We start from the raw sequence: 25,027 nt of genomic DNA, 5'->3' as shown, positions 1-25,027 counted from the left end.
TTGCAGATACAACTTTGTTGTTTTTTATCAATAGTTAAGTAAACATTAAATGTCTCTGGTAATAAATGATTAATAACTGTCTTGACTGTAACTTATGTTTCTTCAGTTAGGACAGTTTACTAAATTATTGTTGATGTCATCAGTTTCAAATTCTGTTTTTGAAAAAAACCCAAAAAACATTAAAAACAAATCCTGTATTCCGGACTGTGACAAAACTAATTCCTCCAGGATGAATCAATTTCTGGATCCAGTGGCTTTATATCTTAACCAGTGTGATAAGAAAATTTAGACAATCCCCATTCAGAGAAAGAAAGTCTTCATTTATTATCATTCAAAATATTGTCCTTCCATTATAAATGCAACATATGGCAACTTTTTTTCTAAACCTCTTTATGTACTGAACAACATTTAATTACCAATCATTGATTATCATGTGTAGTTTGTGTGGAAAAGTCACCCGTTTTCTGGTGCGCTCTTTTTTTCCCTCAGTTTCCCTCAACGGGTCCGTTTCATTATAAACTGGCGGTAAATGATAGTGTACGGTGCGCGCACATGGGGGTAAATGACGTTAGTAAGAAGCATGTCTAATGTTGATTCTTCAAAGTTTCTTCTTTAGGTTTCATTCATTTTACAGCAATGAAAGGACGTCAAGGTTACAGGTAACAGACACATCTCACAGATGTTATTCACACTGTATAAAGATCATATGAACTCTGTTAGATAAAGTGTGTGGCTCTTAAAAGAGCCGTTGGGTTGATGTAGTGGTTCCAGTCTGAGCAGTGTGTTTACTTGGAGCTGGTGTACTTGGTGACGGCCTTGGTTCCCTCGGACACGGCGTGCTTGGCCAGCTCACCGGGCAGCAGGAGACGCACGGCGGTCTGAATCTCCCTGGAGGTGATGGTGGAGCGCTTGTTGTAGTGAGCCAGGCGAGACGCCTCACCGGCGATGCGCTCGAAGATGTCGTTGACGAAGGAGTTCATGATGCCCATGGCCTTGGACGAGATGCCAGTGTCGGGGTGGACCTGCTTGAGCACCTTGTACACGTAGATGGCGTAGCTCTCCTTCCTGCTCTTTCTCCTCTTCTTGCCTCCTTTGCCGGCGGTCTTAGTCACGGCTTTCTTGGAGCCCTTCTTGGGCGCGGACTTGGCGGGTTCAGGCATCCTGACAGTTCTCACTGATCAATGAGTCGTAGCATGCGGAGGAGACTCTTCTTATGAAGGCTCCATGCAAACACCACTGTGTGCTCCCCCTCCTGTGATTGGTTGATTCTCACACTGAGGGTTGGATGAGGAGGAGATAGTGTTGTCTTTGTTTGAAACACACTGGAGACATTTTAGAAACAAATACATGATACATTTTATTAAAGAAACACATCCTAACTATGATTCAGTCAGAAACGTTTAACATTTTTCTGCTTCAGTATCTTCATGTGAATTATTATCATGATGAGTTATGTGTTTTACTTTGCTCTGTGTTGTTTTTACATGTTCTTCATTCTGTACAGCACTTTGGTCAATCTCGGTTGTTTTGAGTTATAAAATATAAATACATGAATCATACAACATGTTCTCACTTTTAAGAGTTGTTAATACTACAAAATAATAATAAAAGTATAAATTGTCCGAATTGGAAGGTAATCATAACACTTTATTGTAGTTTAACACTCACTCACTTTGATGCAGAAATGTTCATGTATGATTTTAGAGAAATGTTGTAATATTGCAACACTGGGCTTAGTTGGGAGCAGAATTCCTGTATTTGTACTCACGTTGTCTGAACAGCAATTCAGAACAACTAAGAGATCAGCGTTACCTCGGCCTGTCCTGATGGCTCAGATCATTTGAGGCGAGAAATTAGTTCTAAATTAATTCTAAATGACTAATGTCTCGCCTCAAATGATCTGAGCCAGTGGATCATTTCATCAGGTCAGGCCAAGGTAACACTGCTCTCCTTCGGACACTAAGCACTACTACTACGGTCGCTGCCAAACTATATATAATAATTCATATCTTAATACACAAACCAAAACTATTTATTTCAGGTTTAGATTTATTTTCTCTCCTGCTAAGCTGTGATACATAGCAGCCATGCCAATTGAGACCAATGCAATGAATCAGACTCCGACTGCGTTAGCCCCGCCCTTTGACGGGCGTGTTTGACAGATAAAATAAATTAATGATCCACTGCAACACAGACCATGATATAATTAAATGTGTCATTAATAAATCAAACATGTCTTTAATTTATTAAATGTATTTAATTAATGACACATTTAATGGTGTATTGGTATTTTATTTCGGTATTTATGGTGATCCTTTAATTTTGGCCCTCCATAGTTTGTAACGTCTTCATATTTTAGAGAAATTTTATAGAGGAGGATGAGCAGTTTCTCAGAGTGAGTGTGTGGCTCTTAAAAGAGCCTTTTGTTTGTTTGCTTGCGGAGTTGTTGTGGTTTACTTGGACTTAGCGGCCTTCTCAGTCTTCTTGGGCAGAAGAACAGCCTGGATGTTGGGCAGCACGCCGCCCTGAGCGATGGTCACTCCGCCCAGGAGTTTGTTGAGCTCCTCGTCGTTGCGGACGGCCAGCTGCAGGTGGCGGGGGATGATACGGGTCTTCTTGTTGTCGCGGGCGGCGTTTCCAGCCAGCTCCAGGATCTCAGCGGTCAGGTACTCGAGCACAGCGGCCAGGTAGACGGGGGCGCCGGCACCCACACGATGAGCGTAGTTGCCTTTGCGAAGCAACCTGTGAACACGACCGACCGGGAACTGGAGTCCAGCACGAGAAGAGCGGGTCTTTGCCTTGGCACGGGCCTTTCCGCCGGTTTTGCCTCTTCCTGACATGGTTAATTTTTACTAGATTTTTCTGACAAACTCAGAGAAACTGTGACTCAAACAGCTCAAACCCTCCTTTATATGTCCACGAAAGAGCGGAGACTCCTGCCAGACCAACCAGAGCAGAGCAGCAGAGGGGAGATCACCCTCTGTCCTTTCAAGCGACTTTTGTCCAATAAGCAGCGGGGTCTCGGGCTCCTCTGGGCGGCGCTGCGCTCCAGGAAGAGCCGCTCACCACCAATCAGGAGCCGGAGGACTGAAGCAGCGTCACCGTGTCACAGCTGCTCCCACAGTTTAAGAGCAGAGAGTCGCTCGTGTCTGCTTCACTTTTTCTCCTGTTGAAAGCAACAAGCAGAAACATGGCAAGAACCAAGCAAACCGCCCGTAAATCTACCGGAGGTAAAGCTCCCAGGAAGCAGCTGGCCACCAAGGCTGCGCGTAAGAGCGCGCCTGCCACCGGCGGCGTGAAGAAGCCTCACCGTTACAGGCCCGGTACCGTGGCTCTCCGAGAGATCCGTCGCTACCAGAAATCCACGGAGCTGCTGATCCGCAAGCTGCCCTTCCAGCGCCTGGTGAGAGAGATCGCTCAGGACTTCAAGACCGACCTGCGCTTCCAGAGCTCCGCGGTCATGGCTCTGCAGGAGTCCAGCGAGGCTTACCTGGTCGGCCTGTTCGAGGACACCAACCTGTGCGCCATCCACGCCAAGAGAGTCACCATCATGCCCAAGGACATCCAGCTGGCTCGCCGCATCCGTGGAGAGAGAGCTTAAACTCTGTGCTTATGCTGCTCCACTAACCTCCACCTCAACGGCTCTTTTAAGAGCCACCTGACTCTCAACTCTAGACAACTGTTCTCTGCCGCCTCAATACATTTAATATTTTTTTAATTTTAGTATAATACAAGTCACATATCAATTAATTGTTGTCTTCCATTATGAATAAACACATCTTTATGTTTTATATATTTATTATAATATCAAAGCTGTCATCAGTAAATGTGGTGAACACCAACATAACTATACTGTTCATACTTTGTTAGTTACTCAGTTACAATTTAAGACATTTCTACTCTGTGTAACTTGCAAATGTAAGTTCAACTGCTGCCTTGAAATTGTAAATCAACTAGACTTAAGTGATAGACTGTTTTGACTAATAAAGTTGAGTAATGACAACATAGCTTTTCATTTTCTTGAATTGATTGTGAATTTCAATGAAAATCTTCCCTATGACAAAGAAATCATTGAAATTGTTCATTAGAACTCCTGGGTGTAAGGACAAGACATTTGAGAGAACCATTTGGAGGTTTGGGTAACACCACGCAACATTTCAGCAATTCAGCTTACAGGCAGTATCTGAGGAGTTTATTTCTTAGCCCATGTATTCTTGCAGAGCATTGATCTGGTTTCATGCCCATGATCACCCTTTGCAAGAACTCAAACATGTATTCCATGTTGTGTGGGTCAGGTACTCGAAATATACTGATACAACAGTTGTTACATCTCATAATTTTATCAATATTTAAACATTTTATAGACGTAAACCCCTTTAACACAGCCTATTGAGGGCCAGGTTGCTGCATCTTTCTTAAATTGTACTGTTTTGTATAACATGTACAGATGCTCAACAGTGGTTGAACCTTTATCCCCTTTAACCTTTATTCTGACAAGGTCTGCACTAATACTCAATCTCAAATAAGCTTGAGATACAGTCTGACATAAGCCAGGCTAGTCCTCCATTTTATTACTGTAAATTATGTGTAGACGGTTTGGTAAGATTTTAAAGACGTTAAAGATGTTAAAGACTGACAGTTTCAGATTAGTCCTTGGTAGTTGGAATATTTTATGCATTTTAATTTTGGCAAAAAAAAAAAAAATCTGTATAAAAGACTAGGGCTGCAACTAAATTCTTGATTAATCGATTTTGTTTCATCAATAAAATGTCAGTAAACATTAAAAATGTCAGTGTTTTTCAAACCTGGAAATTATATTCTCAAAGGTCTTGTCCACAGAACAAAATTATTCAGCTTTATAATTTCTTTGATATATGGAGCAAAGAAACCAGTGAAAATTCACATTTAAGAAGCTGAAAAATCAGAAAACTTATTTTGGTTGTTTAAAGAAAAATACTCAAAATAGAAGTAGATGACGATTCATTTATTAATCGAGTAATTGCTCCAGCCCTAGTAAATACATTGACTTACATCACACATCCTTATTATGTCTGACGAATCCTCAGCCAGATAGTGCGAAAGACCAAGTAAGGCAGCTGTTCTTTTGAGTTGGTTTGTGTCCTACACAAAAAAGAGTATGTAAATACAATAGAATCCTCTATGTACCAAGTATGTACCATTTAGGTACATACTTATAGGATTTGTTTTCCTGATTGATTTTGATTTTGATTTGATTTGAAAGGGACCATGTGCAATTAAAAACATAAATGTCACCATTTGATGCACTACACCAGAGTTAGCCATGGGCTAATTTACATCTGCAGTCCCTACCTAAAGATAAATACAACACAGATAAAACATCAAATATCACTCAGCAAGTAATATCATGACAAATAAATACAGCACAAATAAAACATTATGCAACAAGTAAGAACATACAGCAATGTAGGAAGTGCCCCTCACAGGTGCACACACGCACATACGCACGCACAAAAGCAAAGGTAAATTAGTGGGTGCATTGTTGTGAGAGTTTTAGGTTGTAGCTGAGTAGTGAAAGGGTTCAGTGCAGCTGTGTACAGATGCTGTTCTAGTGGACCTTACAGAGCCACGGTCACAAACAAACCTTTGCAGACAGGTGGGAGCCAAGCCTTTTAGGATTTTGTAGACTGTACATACATTTGACAAAAATCTGAATTTCTCAAAAGATAGAAGATTGTGCCTGTGTAGTATGTCACAGTGATGGTACCTAACTGTCTTTTTGTCAAATATTTTCAGTGCCTGTTTATACAGGGATTCTAAGGGCCTGATTGTTGTTTGACTAGCCTGTCCCCAACAAGTGATACAATAGGAGATGTGTGATAAAATAAGAGCATGCAGAAATATTTCTGCAACCTCTGTGGATAGGGAGGATCTAATCTGCCTGAAGTTAGCCAAGTTGTATTTGATAGTTTTTGTCATCTTTTTGATGTTTTTTGAAACTCAGATTTGGATCAAGTAGCACACCAAGATATTTGAACTTGCTGAACAGTCCATACCTCCTGTTAAAGACACTGTTCAGGTTTGACCTTCTCTTTGATGCCACCCCAGCTTTGTAGAGCTCCAACAGACTTGCCATTGTGGCATCTAGTCCTTCCAGAAATGACTCCAGCAGGTTTTTGGTGACAACACTGTCAAACTCAGCACTCAGCACTGAAACAGACAAATGACAAAATGCAGAGAAAGGGGCATGAGTGAAATACATTGGAGCTGCATAAAGCTTTATAAAGACAATGAAAATACACGAAAGGCTTTGACTTTTTGAAAATTATTCAGATGCTTCTATCAAAGTTAACAATATAGTTGAACAATTCTGCCATGTCTTCTCTTTTAGATAAGACAATAGTGTTCAGTTTTGACAGGCAATGCCAGAGATCCATCAATTTGGCTTTGAGTTTACTGCTAAGGACCAACAGGCTTTTTAACTGGACTTCAGTTTACTGTTGTTCCAAATATTCAACAATTGACCAGAATCAGAATTAAAATGAAATGTAAAATCCTTAACTATAACATGAGTGTGACTACCAGTCTCACAGCATCACTGACCCTCCTCATACACCCTCTTTCTGCTGGCTAAGACACACGTCAACAGACTGAACCAGTTTAGTCTACAGCGACATTCATTTTAATTCATCAGTGACTGACGGAAACATCAGATGATTACTAGTACAGTCAAACTATTAAAATATTTAATCGCGATTAATCACACATTTTTATCTATTCTAAATTTTTTTTTTTTAAACTGAAAACAACATTGTCATATACTGTAGTGTAGGGCTGAACACTTCAAAATTGTATTGAAATAGCAATACAGCTTACTGCAATTTCAAATTGCAGGAGACACAATATTTGTTCAAGCCAAAATGTGTCAATATATTATTTTAGATTAATTATTATTGCACATCTTATTCTACGAAGAGACATTACATAGCATATATACATACATATCTTACAGATATCAGACATACATTAGCGAGCCACAGGTGAATATCTCTGTCACCCTGCACATTTTTTAGTTATTCCTCTTATTGTGAGAGCCGCACAATTTAACGCAGACAAAGTCCCATGATTTAGTTGTTGCTGTAACGAGCTAAACCAAGCTAAAGGAGCTAGCAGTATCCGTTTGGGGGGGTCTGCCAGCTTGGTTGATAACACTGCATACATCATTACTTAAGATCCAGGCTGTGTTGGATATGGAGAGCCCACTTGGAGACACACAGCGCTCGCCATCCACTCAACGCGTAACATTCACCTACTACTCTTTGCCTGTTGTTTTGTTTCCGGTCTAGCCATATCCAGTGTGGTGTTGTAGTTTTTCTAACGTACTAGTTGTTGCAACAGTATGTGAAAAAACTACAAAGTTTGCTCGGCCAAAAAGAATGTTGATTTTGCGATAAAGAAATTGCAGCCGTTAAAATGGGGTTTGGCGTTTAACTGAAAACACTAGTGATTACATTTTAAAAATAAATAATTTAAACAAAGGTCTGATGCAAACTAATGTCTCATCTCTCCGTCTCAGCCTCTGTTGCCACTCATAAGAACACTGCAGATGGTAACGCGCATACAAGTTCACTCAAGCAAGCAACGAGAACAACGAAGGCGGGGTCAGCAAAATTCTCCGCGTTTCTCGCAAAACTAATGCCTCAATACACTGGTCAATACAGTAAGGCTATGTTTACATGATGACGGTCTGAACAGAAGACACAAAAGTGTCTTCACTTTTTATTCCGCGTTTAGACGAGCGTTTTCGGGAGGAAATCTGCGTTCATACGGTGACGCAAAAGTGCATGGAATTCGATTGGGTATGCATGCCAGGCGGCTAGGTGGCGCTGTGATACACTATCACAAAACACCGTCATGTATGAGCACATGCGCATAATCTTCCTTCCTCTCCGCGAAAAGCAAAACAGATTACAGATCCTTCTCTGTTCAGTAATATTATCTGGACATATCATGTACATTTCGTGGAAAGACTCCCGTATGTTTAATAGAGCTGCCAGAGCAGCTTGAAGGTCCGTCCCAATGAAATAATCCAACATGTTTGTTTATTTCCCTGTACTGGCGCATGAATGTGATGTAAACACGTACGTGACGTGAGCAGATCTGAGTTTTGCATCTTGCCAGTGTAGATGGAGATGATACGGCGGAGCGTATTCAAGTTATCCACTCTGGAGGGTGGTTTCCCAAAAACGCTGTCACCGCCTAAACGAAAGGCACTTCCAATAAAATATTTTGTCATTTTTACCCGAAACGTCTTCGTGTAAAGGTAGAACACCATATTATCCATCCGCCATGGAAAGTAGTCCTGTTTTGTTTACCACTTTTTTCTATATTTTAGTTTAATTGTAAACACACAACTGTATGTGCAAACAAGTTATTTTATATACCTGTAAATGTTGCCATGGTTTAAAGAGGATTTTTTTCAAGATTAAAAGTAATAGCTCCTTTTTTTCCATCTGGAACTGGGGTGTTGGGAAGTCATGCAGCGGAGGGCCGTCTCCAATTCCTGGTTCTTTCACTCGGTTTGGCCATTGGACTGGGGGTGGTATCCCGAAGACAGGCTGACGGTGGGCCCCAGGAGCGAGCAGAACTCCTTCCAGAAGACAGAGGCAAACTGGGAACCCTGGTCAGAGACCCTGGCAGTCTCTTTGGCTGATGGGAGCTTGGGTAATGGCACAAAGTGAGACATCTTGCAGCAAGATACCAGGGTGACAGGAGAGTTGGGAGCTGTGGGCCCACTGCAGAACCTCGGACCGGAGGTTGGGTGGCACGAACAGACGATTGGAGGGGCATGAGCAGGGACCGGGCTAGTCCTGGATGGCGTCTTTCACTCTCTCCTCCATGTCCCAGGTGAGTGTGTTGACCAAGCGGGAGGGTGGCAGGATAGTATCAGGGCCAGCAGAGTCCTCTTCCTCCTCCTGGAACTGCCGGGACAGGGCAGGACCCCGGCCGATACGAGAGAGCAAAGTTGAACCGGGTGAAGAAGAGTGACTAGCGAGCCTGCCCGGAGTTTAGACGTCTGGCGGACTGGATATACTCAAGGTTCTTATGATCAGTCCAAACCAGAAACGGCAGCTTCGTTCCCTCGAGCCAGTATCGCCAATCCTCCAAGGATAACTAAAGCTCCCTATTGTCAATGTCATAATTTCTTTCGGCCGGGGTCAAACGCCTGGAGAAAAAGGCACAGGGGTGCAGCGTTTGGTCGGTGGCGACCCTCTGGGATAGGACCGCCTCTACTCCCACATCGGAGGTGTCCACCTCTACCACAAACTGCCGTTCAGAATCCGGCATAACCAGAAGAGGCCGAAGTGAACCGATCCTTAACTGTGTATAACCCACTGGTTATACACAGTCACAACGTTTATCATTAATCACCCACTTATCACCTCACTCACTTAAAGCACTGCTCCCCTCCCCATCACCACACACTCTGGTCCCCTGATCAAAATGGCCACAGCAAAACCTTCAAATGCTCTGGAAAGAAAACAAATTTGGGCGACTGCTTTTGGAGCAAAAGACACCATTCTAAAGAAAAAAGCTCCCGATCATAAAACACAGAAACCAGCACCAGTAAAAAAGAATCCTGTTCCCCCAAGTGACCCAGCAGTATGCAGCTTCATTACAAACACTCTTCAACAACTACAAACTATGGACCCTATTGCATCACCAGAATCCAGACTGGCCATTAAAGAAAAAGAAAAAACACTGAAACTATCTAAACCTTTCAGAACTGATAAACAAGTGACCATGGTAACCAGTCCAAACCCAACCACCTCTGCTGAGACACCAGCCCCTCCAACTACAGAGAAAATCGACCATCTTATCATTAAGAATATTTTTGCCCAAATCAACCACATGTATTACGAACTCAGCAAATACACCCAGTCCACCTCCATCAACAGCGCCATCACACAGATGAAGTCCACCCTAGTCACAATGGAATAGTGACTGGATCTTACTGGAAGGACAGGACCCACTCACCCCTCTCCCACCACTCTCTGCCAGCTTCTCGGACGTTGTCAATGCAAATATACACAAATATAAAATATTCAACATAGGCACCAGAAAAAGAGCAAGAAGAGAATCTACAGAAATCCAACATATTACACCAGTTGTAATAGAAAACTACAACACTCCAGACAGCTCTTTTATAACCAACCTATCTATCAACAAAGAAATACAAAAACACAAGCCACTAATCCAACTTCAAAAACTGATCCACATGCGAAATGGCAATCTCCTCATTTTCCCTAAGGATATCCCCTCCCTGAACAGTCTTCTGTCACCATGGCCCGAAGGAGCATTCAATGGAGCACATTTCACCTGCAGACTAGCACGTAAACAAGGCACTGAAACCCCATCTGACCCCCCTGTAAAACTACTGGTCATTAAAGGCATCAACATCAATATCACTGAAACACAAGTTAAAGAAGAACAGGAAAATCAAATGCATCCAAATCACCAGACTGCATAGAATTATAAGCAGAAATACTCAGCAACCAACCACATTCCTCAAAATCCACCTCACCAACCCAGATCAAGCTGCCGGCCCCCACGAAGGATTTTACATGGACCTCTTCCAGTACCGAGTGGAGAAGGCGAGGCCTCCACCCACCATTAAACAATGCTTCAAATGTCAACAGTTCAATCACATATCCGTCAACTGCAATAACCCTGTTGTCTGCTTGAGATGTGGAGAAAATCACCATCACGAAACCTGCACCAAAGAAAAACGCCATGCCAAATGTGCCAACTGTGCAGGTGAACACTCCGCCGCCTCAAAGACCTGTCAAACATGACTCAACTTGCCAACAAACCACCACCCCTTGGAAAACCCACCAACCGCCCTACCCTGCACTCTAGAGACAGCACCCCTTCTTGCCCTTCTCAGAGATGACCTTAAAAAACTGGCCATGGACGACACAAAAATAGAAGAAGTCATCAAAAGCATCAGAAAAAAACACAAACCACAGTTTATAAACAAAACCCTCTCACCAAGAACTTTACACCAGTCTTTTTTCCTCAATATTCTCACCATGACACTCTGCACCTTCTTACATATAAACATCAGAGGAATAAGAGGAAATAAAGAAGAACTTATCCAACTGCTAAATGACAAGTATATCTCTGTAGCTTTTGTAAACGAAACACTTTTATCAACCAAATCACATAGATACTCGATCATCAGAAAAGAGCTACAGACAGGACATGGAGGAGGAGTAGCCATCTTAATCAGAAATAACATTGAATACAGCGAAATGGATTTTGGTCTCACATCAGAAGAACTCAACGGAAATGAATTTGTTGCAATAAAAATGAAAACCCATTTAAATCACTCCATCACAGTCATCAGTATCTATTGGGGTATATATATATATATATATATAGGGGTAAGCGAGCCGGAATCCATGCTAGGCTAAAAGCTAACCCCTTCAGACCAGCAGTACCGTCGCTCCTTCTCTCCAATGTCCGCTCCCTCGACAACAAGCTGGATGAGCTACGTCTACTGAGAGCAACCAACAGAGAGTGGAGAGACTGCTGTGTGTTTGCTTTCACGGAGACATGGCTACAGAACACCCCAGCCACGGCCATTCAGCTGGAGGAGACGACATTGTTCCGGGCCGACAGAGAGGCAGCGAGCTCCGGTAAGAGTCGAGGTGGGGGCTTATGCATCTACCAACAAGAACTGGTGTGTTAATGCCACGTTAGCCACAAAACACTGCTCTCCACTGACGGAGTTCCTCATTGTGAAATGTCGGCCATTCTACCTGCCGAGGGAATTTACTAACGTGATCATAGCAGTTGTTTACATAGCTCCAGGCGCAAATGCTAAAGCTAACGCTAACGAGGCACTCGGGGAGCTACACAACGCCATCAGTGAGCTTCTGACCAAACACACAGACAGCTTTGTTGTGGTCGCAGGGGACTTTAACCACACAAGTTTAAAGAAGGTGCTCCCACAGTTCAAGCAAATTGTAGACTTTAAAACCAGAGGAGAAAACATTCTGGACTTAGTGTATACAAATACCCCAGACGCATACAAGGCCACACCACGTCCTCACCTCGGCCGTTCGGACCACCTTTCTGTAATGCTGGTGCCCTCCTACAAACCCCTACTAAAGCGAAGCAGACCAGTGAAAATACAAACCAGGACTTGGCCAGAGGGCGCAGTTTCGGCACTTAAGGACTGCTTTGCATGTACGGGCTGGGGGTATTCAAGACAGGAGCCTCCCAGGGAGTTCAGATTGACATTCATGAGTATGCTGAGGCGGTAACCGGCTACTTCGCTAAGTGCACAGAGGATGTAACTGTACTGAAGACCTTCACTGTACGTGGCAACCACAAACCATGGATGACTTCAGAGGTGCGCTCGCTACTGACAGCCCGTGATGCAGCCTTCAGGACGGGGGACAAGACTGCTCTCCGTTCAGCTAGGTCTGCGCTCTCCAAAGGGATCAAGGCAGCGAAGCGTACCTATGCTGAAGGAATCCAGGGTCACCTTTGTGACACAGGGAACACCAGACGGATGTGGCAGGGGGTCCAAGCGCTGACGGATTACAAGCAGGCGGTCGACGATGACGACGCTTCTCTACCAGACAGGCTCAACAACTTCTTTGCACGTTTCGAAGCACCACACCCTACAACCAGAGGGAGGCACGGCCCTTCTCCAACTGCTGCGGGGCCAGCGCTCATCATCAGTGCAGCAGACACACAGAAAACCCTCATGAGGGTCAACCCACGGAAAGCGGCAGGCCCAGATAACATCCCGGGACGTGTGCTCAGAGACTGCGTTGAAGAGCTGGCAGAGGTACTGACAGACATTTTCAACATCTCCCTCAGCCAGGCCATCATCCCCAGGTGCTTAAAAAACATCCACCATTGTACATGTTGCGAAGAAACCAGTTGTATCCTGTCTAAACGACTACCGTCCCGTCGCACTGACATCTACTGTGATGAAGTGCTTCGAACGGCTCGTCAAATCACACATCACAGCCAGCAAGCCTGCAACACTTGATCCATACCAGTTTGCCTATCGTCCAAACCACTCCACAGAGGACGCAATATCCACCACCTTGCACTCCGTCATCACTCATCTGGACCATAGAGACACATACACCAGAGTCCTGTACATTGACTTCACCTCAGCCTTTAACACGATTGTCCCCCAGAGACTAATGGAGAAACTTCTTCTACTTGGCCTTAACACCGCCACATGTCTCTGGATCCTGGACTTTCTGACTGAGAGACCACAGACGGTCCGTGTTGAAAAAAACATCTCTAGTTCCATCACACTGAGCACTGGATCCCCCCAAGGCTGTGTGCTCAGCCCACTGCTGTTCACACTGCTGACACATGACTGTGCACCCAGACACGAGGGGAACCAGATCATCAAGTTTGCGGACGACACCACCGTGGTGGGACTCGTCCACGGAAGTGAGGAAGCTATGTACAGGGACGAAGTTTAACACCTGGAGGACTGGTTCAGGGAAAACAATCTGCTGCTCAACGTGGACAAAACGAAGGAGATGATCATCGACTTCCGGAAGTCACAACCAGAGCATGCCCCCCTCAGCATCAGCGGCCGTACAGTGGAGAGAGTGGAGAACATCAAGTTCCTGGGGATAAATCAGTTAAAAACACTTAGGAATAGCACTGCTGTTCGCCAGCGGCGTGCGGCAAGCTGAATAAACTGCATGTTGCTGTATCAGACCGGAGACTGTGCTCCGGAGACCTCACCACCGCTGATTGCCACTGTGCTCCGGAGACCTCGCCACCGCTGATCGCCAGCGGCGAGCTGCATAAACTGCCGCTGTATGTTACTGTATCAGACCGGTGACTGTGCTCCGGAGATCGCCACTGCTGACCAGCTCCGGTGCTCCGGGCAGTTTAGGCAGATCGCCGCTCGCCACTGGCGATCAGCGGTGACACAGAGAGTGCAGCACCGCTGATCGCCACCGCTGATCGTCAGCGGCGAGCTGCATAAACAGCTGCTTTATGTGATTGTATCAGACTGAGTCTGTGCTCCGGTCATGGAGGACGTACTGAACAAATATTTTTAATTAGGACGTGTCAGAATGGTCAGTTATGAGCTCTGTGTGATCTTTTCTTAACAATTTGTGTGTTTGTACGTCGGTGAAATACGTCCCCTGACTAAATACGGCGACCGCTGGCCGCAGTCTGATGTGAAGTGGTGCGAACACACGAACACACGTTTGCTGACTTTATCCGGCACATTAGCTTCATATATAAAATCCTCTGTAAAACACTGTGCTCCACTGTGCAGCCACCAACAGCACACTTGTCCCTCCGCGTTGACATAACACCGCTCTTCCTCCCTTGCCTGCACTCTTGCAGGGACAAGGTGGAGCTAAGGTGGAGCTTGCGAAGTAAACTTACTGGTGGGGCGGTAACATTTGCGGTGAAATGCGCATGCTGCCGTCATAAGCGCAGGGAATTCAGCATTGAGCGTTTTATCGCCTATACTTACACTAAGGGGAACCAAGAAAACATGACATGAGTATTCTTTTTCCACACTTTGGCGACTGGTAGGGCCTCCAGAGTCCCAAATATAAGTATTGAAATGGTTAAAAAGTTGATTTTGCATAATATGTCCCCTTTAAATCTTTAGATCTCTGTGAAACGCTCTCTTTTTGTTGCACTACTTGTTGTATGTACAGCTTAATGACAATACAAGTGATTTGATTTGATTGATTTTATATTGTCCCCCAGGAATAAAACCCTCTGCAAACCGTATCCACCCCCAGCCACACCCTCATCATGGGAGATTTCAATGCCAAACATGTTGACTTCTACTGCAATAAAATAAACTCAAGTGGCAAAGTACTTGAACAGATTCTCGCTGACACCAACTTAACAATCATTAACACAAATGAACTTACTTACATATCTCCACTAACTGGCAACACAGACATCCTGGACTTCATTACATGCTCCCTCGACCTGGCTTATAAACTCCATAAGTTCTCCACCTCCTCCAACTCATCAGACACAAAAGGAAGCTGCGACGAGATTTCATCAGGTTCAGATCACCCCACATAATAACAGAATTAAACAGACTGCAAAGCGCTCTTAAAACACAACTCACCCTCCACCGACTACCTGGAAAACATTCACCCTTGTCCAACAGACCCCCATTTTGACAATGAATGGAAAAATTTGGTTGATAAAGAAATAGCCAAACACAAAACAAACGACAAAAACACTGCCAACTTCACTACAGAGCACCAATTACTCACAAAACCAGTAATTATGAAAAAATGAAAAACATTTCCCCTCACCATGACCTTGGTCATTATGATCCACAAACCTGGAAAAGATCCACACAACACCTCAAGTTATCACCCCATAAGCCTTCTCAGCCACATCAGGAAATTATTTGAAAGAATACTCACCTCACGTCTCACCAGCCACATCGAATCAATGGGCCTCCTGGGAATACACCAAGTCAGTTTCAGGAAGGGGAGAGCCACCACAGACAACATCCTCCGATTTTCCGAAGACATTCATAGAAACTTTAACAAAAAAGAAATAACCCTGGCAATATTCTTTGACATTGAAAAAGCATTTGATAAAGTATGGCACAACAGACTCAAATACCGACTACTGGACACCAACCTCAAACTGCCAAAACCCACCCAATCCAATTTCAAGCTTTCTGGATAACCGCCAAATCAAGGTGAAAGTTGCTTCCACCATTTCAACACCTTTCCTCCCTCAAGCTGGAGTCCCACAGGGTGCAGTTCTGAGCCCACTTTTATTCCTCTTATACATCTCTGATATCTACTATCCCCCAGCCACCACAGCCAAAGTCTCACAGTTTGCAGATGACCTCTGTTACTGGTCCAGCTCTAAACGCCCAAATCTAGCAGCCAAGAAACTCCAAACATGCATAACTGAAATAGAAACCTGGACAGAATCAAACTGAACCCTGTCAAGACACAATGCAGAACTCACACCTGCAGCCCAACAATATCGATCTGTCACTCAACAATCACAAAATCACTATAAGCTAAGAAGCAACATTCCTTGGTGTAACATTTCAAAACAACATGACCTGGACCAAACACATCAATAACCTGGAACAAAGAGCAAACAATAGACTCAACCACCTCAAAGCCCTCCGTGGAAAACATGGCGCATCACCACCCACAGTCATCAAAGTCTACCTGGCATACATCAGACCACTCTTTGAATACTCCGTCCCCACCTGGATCAATATCTCCGACAACCAGTTACAACGACTTCAGGTCATTCAAAACAAAGCAGTGAAACTGGCTCACAGACTTCCGTCCTACATCAGCAACCATTACATCCGCACCATAACTGGCATCCAGACCGTCAGACAGAGACACCAAGTGATAGCACTGAAATACATGAGAACAGCAATAAACAATCTTTTCTTTTCTTTATTTGTGCCTTGGTCTTCTTTTGCTAAAACCTCATGAGTCCTTTGCCTCCTTCCACCTTTCCGGCCCCCTCCTGATGTCACAAACTATGGATAGAAAAGGGCAGAGGCCCTGAGCTATCCCTCCAGGCTCCTGACTCTTTAGTTTAGCTTATAGTCACAATCACAATCACAAAATCACTATCAGTAAAGAAGCAACAATAGACTCAACCACCTCAAAGCCTCCTCAAAGCCCTCTGTGGAAAACCACCACCAACAGTCAATAAATTCTACCTGGCAATCATCAGACCACTCTTCTGATGACTGTCAGAGACATCAAAACACACAGTAAACTGATATATCGGCCATAATAAATCAATACGATAAAACCATAATTAAACACAGACTCACATTATTCCCCTGTTAAATTTACCCCACTCAAGAATCAAGAAGTTTTTATTGTCATTATGAGGACATAATGAAATTTTTGCAGAGACTCCCGGCTTGAGGTACACAATACACTCTGGAATAATCCAGACATCCTAAGAAATAAAACAACACTAAAACTCAAATCATGGCAAGAAAAAGGTATAATGCACAAATTATCCAAGATAACAAATTAATGATCCCTCTGGGTAGGGGGTGAGCCCCCCGAAGCAGCACGCACTGCCCCACCCCCCATCCCCATCCTCGGTCGGTGGGCACCGACACTCCTGATGTTTGGTGGGGCCCCTCTCCGGGGCACGGTGGGGTCAGACAAGGCAGGTCATTGGACCTCTGGCCCCGCCTCTGCTTGGGGAATCTGCCCTGGACCGGCTCAGGGGTCTGCCTGTCTTCTGTCTCTCAGGGCCCCCTCAGTTTGTGACCCTACGTGGGTCTCCGCCCCCTCCCTGGGATGGGGAGGCGTGCAGTCAGTCTCTGGGGTGCAGTGGGGGTAGTTGTGGTGAGCTATGGCCGTGCCTTCTCGGTGGGCAGTCTGGGGGGGCGCTGCTTCCCCCAGTGGTGGGCTGGCTCCACCCTCAGGCGCTGGCGGGCTCTGGGTGCGGGGGGCCTTGGCCTCTGCGGCCTGCCTGGGTGTGGGGTGGCTCGGCCTCTGTCCATGATCTTATCGCAGCCGGCTCCCTCGGGTCAACCCTGGGTGGGAGGGCTTCAGCCTCACACTCCTCCGACTGGTTCCCTGCGGGTTGGATGCATTGCTATCCTGGGGGGTGGTGGCTGTGGGTCTCTCCTGCCCTTAACGGCTGCTAGACGCCCTAGGCACTTGGATCATTGGCCCAGTTCCCTACCCAGATTCCAACCACATCTAATGACAACCCCTGCACATATACACTGATATGCACGATCACACATGCACACACACAGTAAGATAAATTAAACTTAACTGATATAGCTGTTATAAGCTCAGAGACACTCTCTTGATGTGGTTGTTAACAATTACTATATAAACTGTACCTGAATGTCAGTAACGTTATCATGTTTTGTTTTGCCAAGTATGTTCTGTATATGCTAAATAATTTCAACTGTTTAATGTTAATAACCTGTTACTAACCCACTAATGAAAGAAAACTACAAAACCCCAGACAGCTCTTTTATAACCAACCTATACATCAGCAAAGAAATACAAAAACACAAGCCACAAATCCAGCTTCGAAAACTGATCCACATGCGAAATGGCAATCTTCCCTCCTCCCTGAACAGTCTACTGTCACCATGGCCCGAAGGAGCATTTAACGGTGCACGCAAACAAGGCACTGAAACCCCATCTGACACCCCTGTAAAACTACTGGTCATCAAAGGCATCGACACCAACATTACAGAAACACAAGTCAAAGAAGAACTCAAGGCATCCAAATCACCAGACTACACAGAATCATAAATAGAAATACTCAGCAACAAACCATATTCCTCAAAATCCACCTCACCAACCCAGATCAAACTGCCGGCCTTCTCCATGAAGGATTCTACATGGACCTCTTCCAGTACCTAATGGTAAAGAGGACTGGTAGCAACAGGTTTAAGCTGGGACATGTAGAATGAGGGATGGATTCTAAGGGAATTAGGAAGTTTTAATTTAACAACAGATGGGTTGATTATTTCCAGGATGGGAAAAGGGCCCAGAGACCGAGGGGACAGCTTCATTGATGTGGCTTTAAGAGGGATGTTTCTGGAGGATAACCAAACTAACTGTCCTGGTTGCTAGAACCGGGGTGACATGCAAATTTGGAATTGTGAACCCATTGCAAAACTTTGGCGCAGACAGAATCTTGCACGGATAGCTTGTGTGGCAATATATAGTTCAGCAACAATCAGATGGGCTGCAGTTCCACCCAATCACAGTGGGAGACTGCCCCATAAAGGCGGGCGTAAAGCACCTGTCAGTCCTTTGGTTGCTGGAGGCTGGGTCGCGTCACTCCTGTGCTTCCTCCATTTCCGCGTCCGTGTGGTTACAGGTGGGCTGCCGGCTGCATTTCTCGCGTACGTTGCCCATCCAGTACTAATGTGATTGTTTTATAAAGGTCCACTTGGGTGTTGCTGCTGGCTGCGCGCTGTTCACCGCTCTGTGCCACTCACTGCCTGCCGCTGGTCGCTCTCGGGGAGCTTTGATCCTCCCGTTCCACGCTGTGTTGGCCGGGATCGCCTGATCGGTATGTAGTGCAGTGGTTTTAGCTTCTTCCTCCAGCCATTCATAAGTTGCTCATTGTTTGTTCGCTTCATCGTAGGACGACTGACCGTAACGGCGCAGCGCCGATTAATCCGCTCCTAGAACCGCTGCTGCTTTGCTTCTGCTCTATTTCCACTTCTTTCCCTCAGTCGAAGAGGTTGTTGGGTCTGGTTGCTGTGCCTGATTGGAGCTGTGCGTTTGCGGAACTGATCGCCTCGCTTGCGTCGGCATTCGCCGCTCCGCCAGGTCGCTTGGTAACGCTGTCTCCGATTGTGGGCAGCCACGTCTTAAACTGTGTGTGTACTCGCATGAGAGGATATATAATATATATATTTGATTTGGTTCTTTTGTGGTAATTTCTTTAATTTCGTTTGTAATTTGTTTTGCTGTAACCCATAATTACAATTATTCTGTTCTTTTTGGGTTATTATGGTTTGCTTTTCAATTGCTGTTATATAGAATTTTGTTTATTTGTCATTGGGTTTAATTATTATAATTCCTGTACATTTAATTCTTTGATTCCTCTTTTGTTATTAGTTATTGTTTTGTTTCATTATTTGTTATTTTCTAATTGGTTGCTTTCTGGTCGCCCCCATTCAGGTGCTGAGCCTACGGTGGTGGATTGGTGTCCTGGTCACGGTGTCCCCTTTTTGTCGTGTTAGCACTTTGTAGCTTCCTTGTTTTGTTTACTTTGATTTGCTTCACGTGTGGTGTTCCTGGGATCCCCTTTTCTTTTGGATACGGTTTTCCGCTGTAGGTCTCAGCACTGATTGGTTCCCCTTATATGTCCCCTTACGTGAGTAATTCTTTTTATAGTATTTTTTAAAACAGAAATTTGTATAAATAAAAGTATTTGTATTATTGAACTGCCGTCTCTGTCTCGTTGCATAACGAACCTCAGTGCCTTGCTCTATTTGAGTTAGTCCATTTATAAGAAATCCCTGGGTGAAATTCCCAGGGTGGCGTTGTCTGGCAACCATTTAAATTTATCGAGGCTGCTTTAAAAAGGCACCTCCCCACACCTCGTGCCGCCACAATCGCATCCATAGTCCATTACCCGGATCCGGCTGACTCCTCTGAGCATCCCTAACTATGGACTCAATTTCCCAGGTGACCGCCGCCACCATACAAGTGGGAGGCAGGATGTTCTCAGGGTCACCTGGGGAATCCTCAGATTCCTGTAGGCGGGAGAGCGCGTCAGGTTTGATGTTACGGGATCCTGGACTGTAAGAAAGCGTGAAATCAAAACGACTAAATAAAAGAGACCACCTGGCCTAACGGGGGTTGAGACGTTTGGCGGCTTGAATATATGAAAGGTTCTTGTGATCTGTCCAAACTAAAAATGGATGCTCAGCCCCCTCTAACCAGTGCAGCCACGCCTCTAACGCCAATTTCACTGCAAGCAACTCACGATTGCCTACATTGTAGTTGCTTTCGGGGGATGTTAAACAGTGCGAAAAAAAACCACAGGGATGCAGTTTGTTGTCAGGACTGGAACGCTGGGAAAGACGAGATTCGAGTGAGAATCGTCTCACGGAAGACTAACAGCTGTGTGGCGATTTTCACCGAGACCTGGCTGGACAATAACATCCCCGATGCAGCGGTGGAGCTGGCGGGGCGCTCTCTGTTCCGAGCCGACAGGACTGCAGCTTCAGGCAAGACCAAAGGCGGAGGTTTGGCACTGTACATTCACAACTCGTGGTGTACAGCCACGAGCATAATTGGAACTTTCTGCTCTTCCGATTTGGAATATCTGGCAGTGAAGTGCAGACCTTTTAAAATGGTTAGAGAACTCACCTCTGTCATGATCACAGCAGCCTACATACCACCGCGAGCTAATGCTAAATTAGCACTGGAGGAGCTGTACTGCCTGATTACCAACCAGATGAACGCTAATCCAGAGGCGGCTGTGATCGTGGCGGGGGACTTTAACCATGTGGAATTGAAAGCTGTTCTCCCCAAGTTCTACAAATTCATAAACTTTCCAACCAGAGACCATAACATACTGGACCAGGTTTACTGCAACATCCGAGGGGCATACAAGGCTACAGCAGCTCCTCACCTCGGCATGTCGGATCACATCTCTATGGAACTGATCCCTACATACAGACCTCTGATCTGTAGGTCCAAGCCCACCACCAGAACCGTTCAGGTTTGGACTGAGGAGGCTTCCTCAGCCTTACAGGATTGTTTTGAGAACACAGACTGGGGAGTGTTTAAGGAAGGCGCTGACCTAGAGGAATACATGTCATCTGTGCTGTCCTATGTTCACTTCTGCACTGATGCTGTCCTACCCACGAAGACAATCACGGTTTTTCCTAACCAAAAACCTTGGATGGACAGCACAGTGAGGAACCTGCTAAAAGCCCGGAATACAGCGTATAGGTCGGGGGAAAGGCTGGCGTATAGCAGGGCCCGAAAGGAACTGAAAAAGGGCATCCAGCTGGCAAAACATTGTTACAAGCAGCACATTGAGGAGCACTTTAATGACAACAACCCACGTAGTATGTGGAAAGGCATCAGGACCATCACGGACTATAAGCAAAGCGACCAGCAGGTCAGCCAGGACCCCACTCTGCTTGACACCTTAAACAGCTTCTTCGCACGCTTTGACTCTCCAAGCAGCAGAAGGACTGTACATCTTCCTCAGACAGAGGTACATCATCAGCCTCTCGTCCTGCAGCTGCACCAGGTGACATCCGTCTTGAGGAAGATCAACATCAGAAAGGCAGCAGGTCCAGATAAGGTGTCAGGTCAGACCCTGAAATTATGTGCTGAACAACTAGCAGGAGTTTTTCTGGACATATTCAACCTGTCTATGCAGCTGTCCATGGTCCCTGTGTGCCTGAAGTCCTCCATCATTGTGCCTGTGCCGAAAAAAAGAACCGTCACCTGCCTCAATGATTACCGCCCTGTCGCTCTGACCCCAGTCATCATGAAGTGCTTCGAGAAGATCCTCCTGAAGTACATCAAGGACGCCATTCCTGCTGGGCTAGACGGCCAGCAGTTCGCCTACAGGGAGAACCGTTCTACGGAGGATGCTGTCTCGTTAGCACTTCATACGGCCCAGACTCACCTGCAGCATCCCGACACCTATGTTAGGATGCTATTTGTGGACTTCAGCTCAGCCTTCAACACCGTCCTCCCGGACATGCTGGCCCTGAAACTCCACAACCTGGGTCTGTCAACATCTCTCTGCTCCTGGATCAGCGACTTTCTCACCAACAGGCCACAGGTGGTGAGGATAGGGGAGTCCACGTCTGCTCCACTAACCCTCAACACTGGCACACCGCAAGGCTGTGTGCTCAGCCCTGTCCTCTTCACCCTCTTCACACACGACTGCTCTGCCAGCCACTCCACAAACATGGTTGTGAAGTTTGCAGATGACACCACCATAGTGGGTCTCATCTCCAACAACGACGAGACCCACTACAGAGGAGAGGTCCAGAACCTGACCCAGTGGTGCTCCGGGAACAACCTTGTTCTAAACACCGACAAGACCAAGGAGGTCATAGTGGACTACAGGAGGTCCAGGAAGACTGTACACGCTCCGCTCAACATACATGGAAAGGAGGTGGAGCATGTAGACAGCATAAAGTTCCTGGGCATCCACATTTCCTCCGACCTCTCCTGGTCTGTGAACACTTCACACCTGGTGAAGAAGGCTCAACAACGGCTCTTCTTTCTCAGGAAGTTGAAGAGGTCTGGGCTCTCTTCCCAACTGCTCATAAACTTCTACAGAGCCACTGTAGAGAGCATCCTGTGTCTCAGCATGACAGTGTGGTATGGCAACTGCACTGCACAGGACAGGAAGAACCTAGCCCGGGTGGTGAGGACAGCACAGGGGATTGTGGGATGCCGTCTACCTGATCTGGACTCAGTTTACACTGCCCGAGTCCGGAGAAGGGCCAGACGCATAGCTACAGATTCCACACACCCGGGCTATGCACTGTTTGTACCGCTTCCATCAGGAAAGCGGTACAGAAACATCAAAGCAAAGAACAATAGACTCAGGGACAGCTTCTTTCCCAGAGCTGTGAAAGCAATCGCCCCCCCACAGTGAAAACAATTTGCATCCCATCTCTACACCACCCCCCCAAACACACACACAAGCAGCCACACACACCCACCCTCCCAAACACACCCCTGCTGACCCAAACCTGCTCAAATCTCCATAAAACGTCCATGTCGCACTAAACTGCACTTTGTGTTGTACATACCTCACTTTACTTTGCACACACTTTGCACACACTGTACTTTATATTTTGTTGTGTCTCATTAGCGTTAAGTCTCTTGTTGTGTCTTATTTGAGTGTATTTCGTCATCTATTTAAATGTCAAGTCCTTCGTTATTTCTGTTATTTTTGCTATTTTACTGTGTACCTTAAGCCGGGAGTCTCTGCAAAAATTTCATTATGTCCTCATAATGACAATAAAAACTTCTTGAATCTTGAATCTTGAATCTTGAAGAACCGCGCCTACTCCCGAGTCGGAAGCGTCCACCTCCACAACAAACTGCTTAGACGGATCAGGACTGAAAAATGGCCGGAGCATTGTTTAGCCCGAACGGCATAACCAGGTATTTAAAATTACCCAAAATGTTAAAGGCCGTCTTCCATTCATCCCCCTTCTTTATCTGAACCAAGTGATACGCATTACGCAGGTCAAGCTTGGAAAACACGGTGGCACCCTGAAGTTGCTGGAAAGCCGAATTTGTTAACGGTAAGGGGTATTTAATCTTGACGGTAATGCTTGTAGAACCTGAAAATGTAATAAAACCTGATAATGTAATAAAGTGCATTTCCCAATAATGTAATACACTTTTTTACCAATAATGTAATAAAGTATTACATTAACGGGAGGTTATTACATTATCAGGTTATGCTTCATTTCGCAGCTCCTGATAATGTAATACTTCCCCAATATTGTAATAATTTAATAGCAGACCACCCATTACTTGGGTTCAAGTGGTGATACTGTGTAAGCAACGCAAGCTCGAGAGCTCTAGCGCCACCAACAGGACAAAGTTGGACATGCATGTATGTACATTAACTTTTGACTTGTTCATCCGTTTTTCACAAACGATGTTACACTGGAACCCTTGGGCCAAGCCGAGTTCAACGCATCCTTATGTTTTTTTCGGCCATATTTGATTTTCTGCCATCTTTGATTTGATCCATAACCCTTTAAAGGCTTGTCTTGTCACACATTTTGTGTAATCTTCTCAAAACATCGTTCAGATGATCTTCAGACCATGCCACACGAATGCATTCAACATCTTGAAATTCAGAGGCACTTGGCCGTGGCAGCCAATCAAACATGAAGTTGAGGTCACCAAACAGGAAGTAAGCCAATTTCTCTGCAACCCTTTAACATATTTTGAACTGGATAGTGTGGAAAAAGAATACTCAGTCCTTTTTTTTCGTGGTCCCCCTTATTGTAAGTATAGGCGATAAAACATGCGATGTTGAATTCCCTGCGCATTATGACGGCAGCATGCGCATTTCACCACGAATGTAACCGCCCCGTACATTTAACCTTAAGTTTACCTCAAGAGCTCCACTTTGCTCCCTATAAAATGCGAGAGTGCAGGCGAGGGAGGAAGAGCGGTATTATGTCAACGCGGAGGGACAAATGTGCCGGATAAAGTCAGCAAACGTGTGCTTGTGTGTTCGCACCACTTCACATCAGACTGTGGCCAGCGGTCGCCGTATTTAGACAGCGAACGTATTTCACCGACGTACAAACACACACATTTTTAAGAAAAGGTCACATAGAGCTCATAACTGACCAGTCCGACACGTCCTAATTAAAAATATTTGTTCAGTACGTTCTCCATGACCGGAGCACAGACTCAGTCTGATACAGTCACATACAGCAGCAGTTTATGCAGCGCGCCACTGGCGATCAGCGGTGGCGATCAGC

General features: G+C 45.4%; 3 protein-coding genes across 3 annotated transcripts; 1 reads left to right on the top strand and 2 right to left on the bottom strand.

The window, feature by feature from the left end:
• Nucleotides 1–729: 729 nt before the first annotated feature.
• On the bottom strand, nucleotides 730–1,169 carry LOC122766670 (histone H2B). The gene has a single exon (XM_044021730.1). It carries the CDS (start codon nucleotides 1,158–1,160, stop codon nucleotides 786–788), a length of 375 nt encoding a protein of 124 aa, XP_043877665.1. The 5' UTR covers nucleotides 1,161–1,169; the 3' UTR covers nucleotides 730–785.
• A 1,180-nt stretch (nucleotides 1,170–2,349) lies between these two features.
• On the bottom strand, nucleotides 2,350–2,887 carry LOC122766623 (histone H2A-like). Its single transcript, XM_044021641.1, has one exon. It carries the CDS (start codon nucleotides 2,838–2,840, stop codon nucleotides 2,454–2,456), a length of 387 nt encoding a protein of 128 aa, XP_043877576.1. The 5' UTR covers nucleotides 2,841–2,887; the 3' UTR covers nucleotides 2,350–2,453.
• Nucleotides 2,888–2,990: 103 nt separating this feature from the next.
• LOC122766589 (histone H3) lies at nucleotides 2,991–3,988 on the top strand. The gene has a single exon (XM_044021579.1). The coding sequence runs from the start codon at nucleotides 3,191–3,193 to the stop codon at nucleotides 3,599–3,601; it is 411 nt and encodes a 136-aa protein (XP_043877514.1). The 5' UTR covers nucleotides 2,991–3,190; the 3' UTR covers nucleotides 3,602–3,988.
• Nucleotides 3,989–25,027: the final 21,039 nt, after the last annotated feature.

Source organism: Solea senegalensis, linkage group LG1 (genome assembly GCF_019176455.1).
Source record: "Solea senegalensis isolate Sse05_10M linkage group LG1, IFAPA_SoseM_1, whole genome shotgun sequence".
NCBI classification, from domain to species: domain Eukaryota; kingdom Metazoa; phylum Chordata; class Actinopteri; order Pleuronectiformes; family Soleidae; genus Solea; species Solea senegalensis.
Note: the sequence above shows the minus strand (reverse complement) of the source record. Positions and strands in the feature narration are given on the sequence as shown.